The sequence below is a fragment of the Chelmon rostratus genome, chromosome 16 (genome assembly GCF_017976325.1).
Source record: "Chelmon rostratus isolate fCheRos1 chromosome 16, fCheRos1.pri, whole genome shotgun sequence".
Classification (NCBI taxonomy): domain Eukaryota; kingdom Metazoa; phylum Chordata; class Actinopteri; order Chaetodontiformes; family Chaetodontidae; genus Chelmon; species Chelmon rostratus.
The window spans coordinates 1,014,105-1,030,083 of NC_055673.1; the positions used below are offsets into that span (position 1 = coordinate 1,014,105).

Below are 15,979 nucleotides of genomic sequence, written 5' to 3' on the forward strand. Positions count from 1 at the left end.
AACTCACCTGAACAGGCCGCATGGTCCCAAAGAGAGACTCTAGCTGGCCACACCCCCACCTTATCTAAACTTCCTCTTCCTGGTTCTCTTCCTATTGGCAGAGCGAGAAGATGGGGTGGGGAAAGCAGAGCAGAGGTGAGGTGTCTTGTTCAGACTTTAACCTCTTCTCTTGCCGGGTTAGGCATGCATGTCCCCCCCCCCCCCCACATCTAACCTCTCCTTTCTAGAACTTCCAGAGTTCACCTGCTTCCTTCTCTCCTCAATGCCTGCGGCTAAGCTTCTCAGCACCTGATTATGCCGCCATGTATACCGGATTTGTGACAAGCTAATTCTACAACCTGACAAAATGTGCTTTAAACTTGCTGTACCTGAGCAGAGTGGGCACGATTGATCGCCCTGTACCCAGAGACTTAGGTTCTGCGGGGTTGGCAACACATCGTATGTCGCCCCTATCAGAAATTGAATACGGCCTTCCTCCATATTCCACAGGTCCCTCCAACTAAGTTTCCTCTTCTCAACACCTTCCCAATTCAACCATTGTCCCTGTTTGGCTTGACCAACTGCTTTTGCCCCTCTTAACAACTCCTCCTGCCTACGCACCTGTTCCACTACAAGCTTTCTTTTCTCCTTTAGACCTGCTTTATTCCACACTGGTTTGCCTGGGCCAAGCCCCAAGCCTCCCCGGCCAAATTGAACATTTCCTACTATTTCTGCATGCCTAAGAGCTGCCTCTGCCTCCTGCACTGCTGCCCTTGGGTTCCATTTCCTCCCCCCAGAAGGATTCAGAACCACATTGCTAACTAACATGTCCTTACTCCCAGATAATAAAAGTTCTGTCCTAACCTTAGTGCATTTAAACTCCTCTGTTAGACTGGATACTGGCAGCTGAAGCATTCCTTTCCCATACAAAGCTACATTGCTTAAGCACCTGGGAGCCCCCAACCATTTTCTAATATAAGAGCTAACTAGCCTTTCCATTCTCTCTGCTACAGATAATGGGAATTCATATACTGACATTGGCCACATTAACCTAGGATACAAGCCAAACTGCAAGCACCACAACCTCAGTTTTCCTGGGAGCCCTGATTTATCTATTCTCTCCAGCCCTTCTGCAACATCCTTTCTAAATTGCACAACCTGTTCAACATCATTCAGGTCCACATTGTACCACCGTCCTAGACTCTTAACTGATTTCTCCCTAATTGTTGGGATTTCCTCACCATCTATAGCAAACTTTCTATCACTTACTTTCCCTCTGTATATTGAAATACTCCTTGACTTACTAGGCTTAATCTTCATACTAGCCCACTTGAGATTCTGATTGACTTTATCTAACAACCTCCTTGTACATGGCACTGTTGAAGTTAGCAGTGTCATATCATCCATATAAGCCCTAATTGGTGGAAGACGCATTCCATTCTGCCGTCTCTCCCCACCTACGACCCACTTGGAAGCCCTAATAATTACCTTCATAGCCATTGTGAAAGCTAGCGGGGAAACTGTACATCCTGCCATAATACCAACCTCCAATCTTTGCCAGCCTGTTGTGAGCTCTGCGATACTTGCACACAGTCTGATGTCTTGGAAATATGCTTTCACCAAGTAAACAACTATCTCCGGCACTTTAAAGTAGTCAAAGGAACTCCAAATAAGGTTATGTGGCACTGACCCAAACGCATTAGCCAGATCTAAAAATACAACATTCAAGTCTCTTTTCTCCCTCTTAGCTGTCTGAATCTGATGCCAAATCATGCTAGTATGCTCTAAGCATCCCGCAAATCCTGGTATCCCTGCTTTTTGCACTGTCGTATCTATCATACCATTCCTTTCTAAGTAATTAGCCAGCCTCTGTGCTATGATACTAAAGAAAATCTTTCCCTCAACATTTAGGAGAGAAATCATCCGAAACTGGCTAAGGTCCGATGACTCCTTCTCCTTAGGGATGAAGACACCTCCTGCCCTGCGCCATGCTTTTGGAATACTTTGTTTCTCCCAAACTATTCTCAGGTATCTCCATAGTGTCCTTAAGATGCCAGGTGCACTCTTATAGACACGGTAGGGGACTCCATTAGGCCCTGGGGCCGAAGAAGCCTTTGCACGCCTAACCACCTCCACCACTTCTCTCCACCTAGGTGGGCTCACATCCATCTCCTGCTCCACTTCCCCTAATGGTGGCATGTCAGGTGGAAGACCTATGTTCCTATTCTCCTTTGAATCTGAATACGTCGACTTCAAATACTGTTCAATCTCTGATTTCGTTGCCTTAAGTTGCCCTCCTTTTTCTTGATTAAACAAGCCTTTCACAAAATTAAAGGGGTTCCTAAAAAATGCTGACCTTGCACGTTCCTTCTTCTTTCTCTTCTCCCTAAGGTGTTCTGCCCTTCTGAGTACTGCTAACCTGCTTCTCAGTTCCTCCTGCAACACCTTAATTCCCTCCCTTTCTTCTTCTGACGCCTTCCTCCACTGCTTTCTTAACTGCCTCCTTTCCTTTACTAACTTCTCTATTTCTCTTTGCCGCCTAGACTTGCCGACCTGCACCCTCTCGCCTTTCCTTTTGACAAGCACCCCAAATCTCTCTCGACCATAGGAGTAGATCACATCTCCAATTTTATCCAATTTCTCCACTACATCTCCTCTAAGCCTGCTTAATATGACTGATAAATCTCTATCAACGGCTGCCCACTTTTTGCTATCATTAGCCCTCGGCCACCTAACTCTAGCTTTCTGCTCCATGCTTCTCTCCTTGGCTGGCCTGTTGCCCTCAACACCAACTGCATCCCCTCTCCGTACCTCCTCCTCTCCAGGGATAGTGTTACTGATATCCTGCGAACTGTGGTTTTCTACCTGTCGCTGGACTTCATCCGACTGATTCGACTGACTTCTCAAGAAATACTGGTCGATGCGGCCACTCTGCCCTTCCACCGCTAAACACTTCCTCCTTCCCTGATGAGTTCTAAGGCCTCGGATTGATGTTATTTTCTGCCAGCCACATGGGCAAACTTGAAGCTTCTTATCCTCTGCTGCACAACTTTTGCTCTCCTTAGTTGCCTTCCCTGTCACCTGAGTACTGCTACCTCTGGCCCTAAGAGATGGGTCCGTGCCCCCATCCCTCACTGAGTCATGTATCCAAGGCATAGTCATATCCGTTATCCTGTTCGTTACCATGCAATCCACCTGTGAGTCATCTTCCACCCCTGCTCTCGCTGACTCTTGGGATATTTTCCTTATATTGGTTGTAGCTAAGTCTGGTTGTAGCAAGGTTAAGGCTTGCCACTGCTGCCATGGGTTGCTAGCCCATACCAGCACCTGTGGGGTCTTTTCCCTCCTGTCAGCTGTCTTTCCAAGCAGTCACATGGTCTTTCCCTTGTTGTCAGCTGCTCTATTCACAACAGTCACTAGCCAAGCTAGTTGTCAGTTAATTTAAACACAAGATACTTGTGCTCAAAAAGATGATTCATTCTCAGTGAAGAACCTTGGAGCTCTAATCTGCCTCTATACCTGCCAAAGAGCAGTGATTCCTAACACGTCTCTGGGGGTCATCAGGTGGAAACCTCCCTTCAACAGTGTTTCGCCTGCTTAGTCCCACTACACCTCCAGGAGGCTAGGCAGTGAACTCCGGCGTCCCAGAGTCACCCCCCCTAGTGCCAGTTCACACTGCTCCTACACAATCCAAACAGCACCGCCACGTTCAACTGACCCAGAGATGCTCCAGGTAGTGGCCAGTACCGATGCTACCATTTAACTATTGCTAATGCTAATGCTAACCGCTAGGAAGAACAGAAGAAGACAATACAGTTCCGATGCTACCATTTAGCTAATGTTACGTGCTAACCGCTACCTGCTAAGAGGAACAGAAGAAGACAATAAAGCTAGATTCACCTATACTGTTAATGTTAATTGCTAGCTACCAATACTAACTGCTAAGATACTATCATACTCTCACCGCTTTAGCTATTGTTAGCTGCTACAATGCTACCACAGGCCTAGATGCCACATGTAACTGCCGATTGCCACACTACCATCATCTACCCCTGCCTCTCACCAACTGCACCAAGAAAAAGCGGGGTGGGAATACAAACCCTGGTTCGGGTAGGGGATAGAAAATAAAGAGGTAGAGTCAAAAGATGAAAGTAGGGATTGGATACAGACCCTTGTTCGGGTAGGGGGTGGAAAATTTAGAGGGTGCTGAAGGTGGAGGCCTAAACCACAGACTAGATTTAACAGCCTCTTCTAACATTTCCTTCAAGAAGCAGCAAACCCTACCATTTCCTTCAAAAAGCAAACAAAGCAGGAAAACAAACCCTAACATTTCCTTCAAGAAGCAAACAAAACAGGAAAACAACCAAAAAGATCAAAAAACAAGCCAACTCTGTATCTTACCATGCAAACTCACCTGAACAGGCCGCATGGTCCCAAAGAGAGACTCTAGCTGGCCACACCCCCACCTTATCTAAACTTCCTCTTCCTGGTTCTCTTCCTATTGGCAGAGCGAGAAGATGGGGCAAAACTGCACTTAAAACTGCAACTGAGAGAAAATAGAAGTGAAGATGGAAAATCACAAATTTAGATTTCTAAACAAAATTTATTTACAGACAAGAAACATTTGCTGACAATCGAATAAAATCCATCAAAAACTGAACTTACTTCCAAGTTCCAGTCTGGTTCCTCCACCGAACGTGTACCACAGTGATACAAACCGACTGAGTCGTCGTACAAAAACCTCTCACTGCAGAGAGACACGGCTCTCTGACTGTGAACACAACAAACTCAACATGAACACTTCCAGCTGTTGAAAGAATGAACTATTTCATCTTATATTGATCAAACTGTGACACGACTGATCAGAATTCATCACATTTTTATGTTTTTATTTTTACGTCTGTCTAAAAGTCACATTTAATTTGTTCTCGCATTAAATTAAAACAAAACATTGTGAAAGAAAATGAATCCAGAGTCCTCAAACCAAATCAACATTAAAATGATCACTGACTGTTTATCAATGCTCTGATAAAGTGATTGATCCACTGATCAGCAGCATCATCAGACTAATCCAAGTCCCTGTTGGAGTCAGTCAGAGCATTTCCATAGAGAGCCACTTTGCATCAGCAGCACCATGCTCCAGTGCTCTGGGAGAGTTTATAGTCCTGAGGGTTGAACACTGGATGACTGACAGCTGTCCTTCATGACAACAGAAGCCACAGAAATCCTCCTCATCAAAAACATGACTCTGATCGGCGTCCTCATCTGGACTCTCCTCTGCTGCTGCTTCACAGGTAAAGTCCAGAGGATCAGAGTCCTCTCCTCTATGAACGTCCGTCTGTCTGAAATGAAGCCGACAAAACCGTGACGCTGCTTTATGTTTGTGTGTCTGTATCCTCAGAGTCCAGAGGCCAGATCACAGTGACTCAGCCTGGAGCAGTGAGGTCTGCTCTGGGAGAGTCCGTCACCATCAACTGTAAGACCAGTCAAAGGGTTTATGGTGGGAACTATTTACACTGGTACCAACAGAAAGATGGAGAAGCTCCTAAACTTCTAGTTCGCTATGCCAATCAGAGGATGTCAGGGATTCCAGACCGTTTTACAGGCAGTGGATCAAACACTGACTTCACTCTGACCATCAGTGGAGTCCAGACTGAAAGATGCAGCAGTTTACTACTGTCAGAGTGATCATGTTATCAACAGTCAAACTGTGTTCACACAGTGAAAAAGAGTCGTACAAAACCTCCCTCAGTCAGACTGAACAGAAACTGAACTGACTGCTGCAGCTGGAAGCTACAACAGAGACTGATACACTTCACTGAGGACACACACACAAACACACACACACACTTCACCTTCTCTTTCTGTGATAATACATTGACTTTAGGAGCAGTCGTTAAGATTTATGTGGGTCAACTGACAGAAATAGAATTTAATATTAGGAATTCTCTTTAAATTTGTGTACAATCACCTGAAAACCAGATTTGTTGTTTGGTACCTTATAATGAGCTCTTCATGTCTCCAGAGGGAGCGGGTCCTCTTCCATGAAAACCACTATGTTGCACAGCCACATTTCTACAGTGGCCCAGAACGGACAAAACAGACACTGGCTCTAGACAGCACCTTTCATGTTTGTCCCAAGTTTCACAGCCACCGTCAGGATTCATACACGCTTGCAAATGAAAGGGTGAGACAAGAGGTATTCAGCTGGTTGCAATCTGAAACCTCATCATTGGATGCCACAAAATCCTTCACACTGGACCTTTAACAACGCTTACAAGACATTAATGTCCTTATGTCCTCTGTTGGCATTTTTCATTCTTCCCTCAGCGAAATATCTTGTGCAATACTACGTTTTCATTCTCTTTAACTGCTCAACCCATGCATATATACTTTTCTCGACTGTGAAATATATATATATATATATATTTCTTACTGTGCAATAGAGTAAACACTGAACTAAACTTATTCGTACCCACCAAGTGCAAATTCAATCCATGTGCAATTTCTGTTAAAAGCATGAAATTCTCATCAAATTTTTGGCAGTTCATTTTTTATGCAAATATTCTTTAGAGTTTGTTTGTGGCAATACATAATTTTCATTTATATATTTTTATAGTCCTTGTATAAAATGTACATATATATAGTCAACTTTTATCTTTGTATTTTCTTATTCTGTTGTTTTTCCTACTGCTATTGCCTGCTGCCTGGAACACTCAAATTTCCCCGGCTGGGAGTCATTAAGTCTTCTCTTATCTTATCTTTACTGCATAGATCGGTACAAGCATCTGTGTTTCCAGCATGTGAGCACATTTTCAATACCATCAAATCTGATTGTAACTGAAATCAAACATGACATCTCATCACGAACTGGTGTGGACTAAACCTCCTGCACATCAATGTCGGCAAGTCCAAGGAGATGGTGATTTCGCAGGAAAGCACCACAGACTACATCCAGGGTCTGGACATTGAGATCGCGGAGGAGAACAAATACCTGGGTGTACACCTCAACAATAAACTGGACTGGACACTAACACTGATACCCTGTCCAGGAAGGGCCAACGTCGTCTTCATCTCCTGAGAAGACTGAGGTCCTTTGGAGTATGTAGGACATGACTGAGGACTTTCTATGACTCTGTGGTTGCATCTGCAGTCTTTTACTCAGTGGTCTGCTGGGGCTGTGGAAGCTCTGAGAGGGACAGAAAGAGACTAAACAAACTGGTCAGGAGAGCTGGTTCTGTCGGAGCCTCTCTCTGCATTCTTCTCCAAATCTAAAAATGATGGATCTGGTCAGCTGGTCTCTCAATGCAATTGACCATATTTTCTCCACAATGAAGATGGGTAAAGGAGAACTCGCCTGTCCTGACGGAACGTTCGCAGCCGGCTACACGTTGGACTCCTGGGAGAAGTGGAGGATCGTGTGTCTGTCGGTTCTTTCCGTTGAGGATTAGCAAGCTGCTCGCCTTGATCGAGGGAATGTGCAGGGCTGCCAGCACTCAGACTCAAGCGATTTGTGAGCTCAGTCGCAAACTGGATGCGATTCCTGAGCTCATTCGCAGGTCGGATAACAACTTGGAGAAGCTGTCAGCTCTGCTCGGCTGAATCTGGTCACTAATTCGGACATTTTGGAGCAAGCCACCGTGAGACCAGAGAGACTCAAGGGCAGACAAAAAAAATTCCAGTGTCGGCCCCCAAAACAATCTGTTATCTCCATTGGCTCCCAGACATAAACGGCCTTCTCAAGGACGCTTATCTCTCCACTCTCCTGGATGTTTCTGCAGACAAAATGCTCCGACCCCCACCTCCTTCTGGGACATTCGCCCTTACCCTCAATTCAACGCCTTCTTTGGTTCCTCACCCCCCTCCTTCCCCTAGTAGGCCAAGGGTTGAGGATGGCGCCCTGTAGGAGCTGCAGCCCTCCCCCGGGCGACTGTGCTGTGACAACCCCCCCCCTTGAACTTCCTTCCCCCACCCACATGTGCAGGTGTTACAGTCTGGTTATGATGTCTTAAATGTTGCTTGTGCTGAGGTTTTTTTTACCAAGCCCACTGAGACCCTTCAACGTGTGCAGCAAAATGTTGGAGATCTTCTACCAGTCTGTGGTCTCCAGCGCCATCTTCTCTGCTGTTGTTTGTTGGGGCAGCAGCATCAGAGCCAGTGACACCAACAGACTTGATAAGATCATCAAGAAGGCCGGCTCTGTACTCGGACTCAGACTTGAGTCTTTTCAGACTGTAGTGGAGAGGAGGACGCTGAATAAACTGTTATCCATCATGGACAATGATCAGCACCCTCTCCATCACACAGTGGACAGACAGCGGAGCACCTTCTCCCACAGGCTGCTACAGCTCCGCTGTCGAAGGGACAGATACAGGAAATCTTTCCTGCCACATGCCATTACACTGTACAATAACAGCAAAGAAATACAATACTTCTTATCACTACTGTTTGCTATTTTTGCTATTTTATTATTTTTTTTATTATAGTTTGTTCTTTGTAGTCCTATTTCACAATTTTTCACTTACTTCACTGTGTGTAATGCTGCTGCTGCACTGCAATTTCCCATCTTGGGATAAATTAAGTATATCTATCTATCTATCTATGCTTCATAACTAATCTCTAAAAGACACCTAAACATGTTGAACCTGCATTCATTTTAATGTCACTCATCATTGTAAACAATAAATATCCTCTACCAGTGAATGTGTAAATAAGTGGGTCAGTGCTCTCAGCAGTGAGGAGGAAACATCGTGACATGTTGAGGACAGCTACAGTTCACTGACTCTGTGTGTTTGCATATGTGTCCTGCCTCTCTGCTCCCAGCCGTTAAGAGGCCAGTGTTGATCAGTGGCTGTCCAGGCCTTTCAGAGCCACTCACACACCGGCAGCACCATCATGAGCTCACTGGTTCTACTGCTGGCCACCCTGGGGCTCCTGGTTCAGGGTGAGACTCTCTTCTGAAAACTTGGCTTCAGGATGCAACCAGCTTCACCACAATCATGTTCTGCTGTGATGGAGAAACACTGAAACAAGCAGCATTGACCTTCTTCCATCTATTCGCCATGTTAAAGAAATGATGCTCTTCTGTTCTGATGGTGATCATCTTCCTCCAAGCTGGATTTGTCTCAATAACCCTTCTCCTGTTTTTCATGTTTTACAGGTTCATCAGGACAAATCACCCTGACTCAGTCTCCTGAATCTCAGTCTGTTGTTCCAGGACAGACTGTCTCCATCAGATGTAAAACCAGTTCAAGCGTTAGTGGCTGGCTGAGCTGGTACCTTCAGAAGCCTGGAGAAGCTCCTAAACCCCTGATTTATAGAGCTACAAACCGTCAGTCTGGAGTTCCAGGTCGTTTCAGTGGAAGTGGATCTGGGACTGACTTCACTCTGACCATCAGTGGAGTTCAGGCTGAAGATTCAGGAGTTTACTACTGTCAGCAGGGTTACAGCAACCCGTTCACACAGTGATACAACGTCGTACAAAAACCTCCCTCAGCTGGAGAGGAACTGATCTGAATCAATAGCTGCACTCAAACTAAAACTAAAGGTTTTACTAAAAATAAATAGTTAATAATAATTCACTTTTAATATTTGAACACTAAATATACTGTACATAACAAAAAGTTATACTTTTAATGTTTTCATTTAGTTTGAAATGTTCTGTTGCACATTAAAGCAGCAGAATGATGCTGATGATGTTGCTGAAGTTTGATTTCAGCTCTCAAATAAATTCATTCCCTGGAGTATAAATACACATGGACACTAAACTTGCAAATATTGTTTTATCTCTGACCATCATGAATACAAAGTCAAATATTTAATTAAACTGAAAAAGAATTCTCAATAATATTTCATTCATGTTCTGAAAATTTGAATTCTGTCTAAAACATTTTTATTCATTTTGTGCATTTTTTACTCCAACAAAAATGTATTTTACAGTTGAGATCAAAAGGATTTATGGAGTGTGTAGTTCAGCAACATTCTTTCATTTGTGTTTGTGTTTGTGATTTCAATTATATCCCTGAAACTACATCCTGCTTCTGTTGAAGATCCACAATCATTTGGTTTGTCTTCATGCTGATGATATACTGCTATTCATGTGTGATTAAGAATGCTTTTGTAGTTTTACTTGAAGGACTGTGTATATTCTATCGATACACTGAAAGCAGTTACAACATGACAATCCTCATCATTAAGACACTTCAGCAAACAGAGATGATTGGATAGTTGATCCTTGACATGTCCACCTTCCAGAGTCCAGCCTGAGGGGAAGCCCTTGTTGGCCAGACACATGAGCGTGGCCTTCCCCTGCTGGAGCTCCTTCCTGGAGGGGGGCAGCACCGTCAGGGTGGAGATGACTCAACCCACTGCAGAGAGAAAGAACAAATTTTGAAGCTTCAACTTTGGATGAAACTGGTCTTCAGTGTTTCACTTCCTTTTGTCAGTTCAGTAACCATGGCAACAGACAGGCACTGCTGCTGAACCATGACAACAGACAGGTTTCAGTTCTAAAGATTCAAACTGAAGAATTACTTTTGACAGCATCTTAAAGATTTCCTGTATAAAACAGAAAAGACCTCGATGGTGTGAGTTTGATTTGTTCATTCAAAATGAACATTGTTAACTGAGTTTTGTATCCAAACTCATCAAATCAAACCTACTTCTGCAGCGTGTTGGTTCAATGTGACAGTGATGTTTTACGATAATCATTTGTGACAGACAATGTGTCAGAAATTAAAATCTTTGAGAAACATCAATTTAAACCACAAAACAGTTTGGCTCAGAATTGAAGCTGAAATTTAAAAACCTTGAAGAATATTTTTGCCAGACAAAAAACTTTGTTGGAAAGGTACATATGGAAACTTTTCAAATTTAAATATCATTGAAACAAACTGTTTAACTAAAGAAGACTTTAGTCTGTTTGAGGACAAAATGTGTCACATTCACAAAGCATTGCAACCATATTAAATTCCAATTATCAGCTTTGAAATTGCAGTAATGTGTACAGTTATGAAACAAAACAGATTAAACCTAAAATGTGGCTGATTAAAAGAGTCAAATGTCCTGACAGTTAACATCCAGTCTGGTTCCTCCACCAAAAGTCCACCTCAGTGATACAAACTCACTGAGCTGCAGAACAAAAACCTCTCAGTGTAGAGAGACACAGCTCTCTGACTCTGAACACAACAAACTCACCAAACACATTCCCAGTTTACCCAGTTTATGAACGAACGGCTTGAAGTGTTTCAAACTGTTTCAGAAACTGAATATGCAGACGATTCAACCTTTTCTTTGTCAAATGTTTAAAATCTGCAAACAATATTATTTTCTTCTGCAGGGAAACAAATTGAAATGAGATATTTTCAAAGAAAAACTTTCCAATAAATCTTGACAAATGTATTAATTATAAAAAAATGCATGTTTATTGTAATTAAAGATTTTAATTCAATATATCCCACAGTGATATTTATTAGTTTTCAATTTGAAGGAATTTGCTAAATATTTCCACACATTGAAGCACTGAAACGTTCCCATTCAATGCTCTGATGAAGTGATTGATCCACTGATCAGCAGCATCATCATACTAATCCAAGTCCCTGTTGGAGTCAGTCAGAGCATTTCCATAGAGAGCCACTTTGCATCAGCAGCACCATGCTCCAGTGCTCTGGGAGAGTTTATAGTCCTGAGGGTTGAACACTGGATGACTGACAGCTGTCCTTCATGACAACAGAAGCCACAGAAATCCTCCTCATCAAAAACATGACTCTGATCGGCGTCCTCATCTGGACTCTCCTCTGCTGCTGCTTCACAGGTAAAGTCCAGAGGATCAGAGTCCTCTCCTCTATGAACGTCCGTCTGTCTGAAATGAAGCCGACAAAACCGTGACGCTGCTTTATGTTTGTGTGTCTGTATCCTCAGAGTCCAGAGGCCAGATCACAGTGACTCAGCCTGGAGCAGTGAGGTCTGCTCTGGGAGAGTCCGTCACCATCAACTGTAAGACCAGTCCAGAGGTTTATGGTGGGAGCTATTTACACTGGTACCAACAGAAAGATGGAGAAACTCCTAAACTGCTCATTTACGTTGCCAACAGCCGAGCATCAGGGATTCCAGGTCGTTTTACAGGCAGTGGATCAAACACTGACTTCACTCTGACCATCAGTGGAGTCCAGACTGAAGATGCAGCAGTTTACTACTGTCAGAGTTATCATTATATCAACAGTCAGTGGTTGTTCACACAGTGAAAAAGAGTCGTACAAAAACCTCCCTCAGTCAGACTGAACAGAAACTGAACTGACTGCTGCAGCTGGAAGCTACAACAGAGACTGATACACTTCACTGAGGACACACACACACACACACACACACACACACACACACATGTTAAATATATTCCACACTTCATCGTCTCTTTCTGTGATAATACATTGAGTTTAATTGAAGGAGCAGACGTGACGATTTATGTGAATCAACTGACAGAAATGAAATTTAACATTAATAATTCTCTTTAAATTTGTGTACAATCACCTGAAATAAGAATAATTATGTTTTTGTTGTCTTATATTGAGCTCTTTATATCTCCAGAGGGAGCGGGTCCTCTTCCATGAAAACCGCTATGTTGCACAGCCACATTTCTACAGTGGCCCAGAATGGACAAAACAGACACTGGCTCTAGACAGCACCTTTAATGTTTGTCCCAAGTTTCACAGCCACCGTCAGGATTCATACACGCTTGCAAATGAAAGGGTGAGACAAGAGGTATTCAGCTGGTTGCAATCTGAAACATCATCATTAGATCACAACATCCTTCACACTGGACCTTTAACACAACGTTTACAAGACATTGATGTCCTTATGTCCTCTGTTGGCATTTTTCATTCTTCCCTCAGCTGCATAGATCGGTACAAGCATCTGCATTTCCAGCATGTGAGCACATTTTCAATACCATCAAATCTGATTGTAACTGAAATCAAACAAGACAATCTCATTAGTTTCCCGTCTGTAGACAACAATCGTAATTGTTGAACTAAACAATTATGGCGCTGCCGCAATTTTGACAGTGGCACGAGGGGGCTGCGGGTCTTATTAACTGAATCAATTGACATGAATGAATTTAATGGAAATGAACCATCTCAATTATCATCCAAAGTTTGCTTTTTCTAATAGAGCTAACGGAGCTAATGCTAACAGCGGTAAAAGAGCTAAGGGAGCTAATGCTAATGGAGCTAACAGAGCTAATGCTAACGTATCAATATAGCTAACAGCGTTTTATCCGTCTATGTATATGAGGCTGTCTGTGTATATTTAACTGTATTTGTGTGTGACTGTGTCTGTGTGTCTTCGTCTGTTTGTGTGTGTGTGTCTGCTTGAACTACACATTTATCAAATTGTCCCAAGTATTTTGAACAAGCAGCCCAACCAGTTCCTACATGGAGATGTGTCTGGTATATGTGTGTCTGAATGTGTATGTGTGTGCGTGTGTAACTTCTGCCCCACCTGCTGATAATTACCTCTCTATTTCTCCCACTTTTTACCTTTTCCTCAACAGCCACTTTTTCACTGTCAGTTACTTCGAACAACTTGTGATTGTGACAAAAGCTACTATCAAAAAACTGATTACACTGTGGTATGCAGACAAGTCTGGGCCAGATGTACGTGTATTTTATGTCCAGATATTCTTTAGAAAAATGACTAAATGGTCGATTTAAAAAGACACACTCCAGCAGGCTGCGACTCAGAAAACAGGAGATTGTATGGGTTTAAATGGAGCAGCAGAGCAGGGCAGCTGGTGCAAGATCACTCTTTATTTAAATTTGGTGGGGGCTAACCCTTTAAAATTGAACTTTGATGAGAGAAGAAAGGTTTGTCTAAAAAAAGATCCAAAAATTATGTGTCTCCTATTCACCGTTTGGATTTTACGGCAATTTTAGAAAAAAAAATTCAGGGGATTTCTCACTGGCTCTTTCATTCTAAGTGATGAGGTCATCCACTCTCGGGGGAGAAATTCTGAGCATTTTTTTGAGAAACTTTATGGTCTTCAGATGGTCATAGATGACCATGCTGAGGTTCATTTCGACCTGACAAAATTATCTACATTTTAAAGTTTGAATGAAGTCTCTAGGAGAAAGTAATTGAAAAAGGCTGAAATTTGAGGAAATTTCCCATTCATTTCTTATGGGAAATTCTACGCAGTTTTTTGCGAATAGCTTTGTGAATTATTGACGAAAGAGCTATAAAAGACATAGCACACCCTTCCCGATCGAGCCGCACGTTTTGATATATAGTTTGCGAGGGTTTCCTCAAAGCTGTGGGACTAGTTACGTGCCAAAATTCTCGCGGAAGATGAAAAATGGGAAGAAAAAACGCGCGGGATAACAATAGTGGATCGAGCTACGCTCCAGCCAGTGGCTCTTGAGTTGCCTCGTGCCACTAATAAGACTATTTTCAAGATGGCCCATCAGCCAGATCCCTCTTGTAAAATAGACGTTTATCACAATGAGACTGTTAAATGTCTCAGTAGATAAAAGGAAAGTGTTGTTTTTGAGATGACTTTGCAGCTACTGTACAGCAACCTGAGTCTCTTTAATTCTACATGGGGATGATTTGAATAGTCAGGTGTTCCAGCAGTGAGGAGGAAACATCATGACATGTTGAGGACAGCTACAGTTCACTGACTCTGTGTGTTTGCATATGTGTCCTGCCTCTCTGCTCCCAGCCGTTAAGAGGCCAGTGTTGATCAGTGGCTGTCCAGGCCTTTCAGAGCCACTCACACACCGGCAGCACCATCATGAGCTCACTGGTTCTACTGCTGGCCACCCTGGGGCTCCTGGTTCAGGGTGAGACTCTCTTCTGAAAACTTGGCTTCAGGATGCAACCAGCTTCACCACAATCATGTTCTGCTGTGATGGAGAAACACTGAAACAAGCAGCATTGACCTTCTTCCATCTATTCTCCATGTTAAAGAAATGATGCTCTTCTGTTCTGATGGTGATCATCTTCCTCCAAGCTGGATTTGTCTCAATAACCCTTCTCCTGTTTTTCATGTTTTCCAGGTTCATCAGGACAAATCACCCTGACTCAGTCTCCTGAATCTCAGTCTGTTGTTCCAGGACAGACTGTCTCCATCAGATGTAAAACCAGTACAAGTGTTAGTAACTATCTCCACTGGTACCTTCAGAAGCCTGGAGAAGCTCCTAAACTCCTGATTTATGATGCTACAAGCCGTCAGTCTGGAGTTCCAGGTCGTTTCAGTGGAAGTGGATATGGGACTGACTTCACTCTGACCATCAGTGGAGTTCAGGCTGAAGATTCAGGAGTTTACTACTGTCAGCAGAGTAACAGCAGCCCGTTCACACAGTGATACAACGTCGTACAAAAACCTCCCTCAGCTGGAGAGGAACTGATCTGAATCAACAGCTGCACTCAAACTAAAACTAAAGGTTTTACTAAAATAAATAGTTAATAATAATTTACTTTTAATATTTGAACACTAAATATACTGTACATAACAAAAAGTTATACTTTTAATATTTTATTTTAGTTTGAAATGTTCTGTTGCACATTAAAGCAGCAGAATGATGCTGATGATGTTGCTGAAGTTTGATTTCAGCTCTTAAATAAATTCATTCCCTGGAGTTTAAATACACATGGACACTAAACTTGCAAATATTGTTTGATCTCTGACCATCATTAATAAAAACTCAAATACTCAATTAAACTGAGATATTTTATCTCAAAAATATTTCATTCATGTTCTGAAAATTTGAATCGTGTCTCAAACATTTTTATTCATTTTGTGCATTTTTTATTCCAACAAAAATGTATTTTACAGTTGAGATCAAAAGGATTTATGGAGTGTGTAGTTCAGCAACATTCTTTCATTTGTGTTTGTGTTTGTGATCTCAAATTTGTCCCCGTAACTACATCCTGCGTCTGTTGAAGATCCACAATCATTTGGTTTGTCTTCATGCTGATGATATACTGCTATTCATGTGTGATTAAG

General features: G+C 42.7%; 1 pseudogene and 3 gene segments (V, D, J or C); all 4 read left to right on the forward strand.

The window, feature by feature from the left end:
- Positions 1–5,214: 5,214 nt before the first annotated feature.
- On the forward strand, positions 5,215–5,704 carry LOC121619963 (annotated as a pseudogene).
- A 3,170-nt stretch (positions 5,705–8,874) lies between these two features.
- LOC121619205 lies at positions 8,875–9,447 on the forward strand. The segment is given in 2 exon segments: positions 8,875–8,923; positions 9,140–9,447. Coding segments are annotated over 2 exon segments (357 nt in total).
- A 2,285-nt stretch (positions 9,448–11,732) lies between these two features.
- Positions 11,733–12,236, forward strand: LOC121619163. The segment is given in 2 exon segments: positions 11,733–11,791; positions 11,899–12,236. Coding segments are annotated over 2 exon segments (375 nt in total).
- A 2,528-nt stretch (positions 12,237–14,764) lies between these two features.
- LOC121619203 lies at positions 14,765–15,342 on the forward strand. The segment is given in 2 exon segments: positions 14,765–14,813; positions 15,030–15,342. Coding segments are annotated over 2 exon segments (357 nt in total).
- The last annotated feature ends 637 nt before the right edge of the window (positions 15,343–15,979 follow it).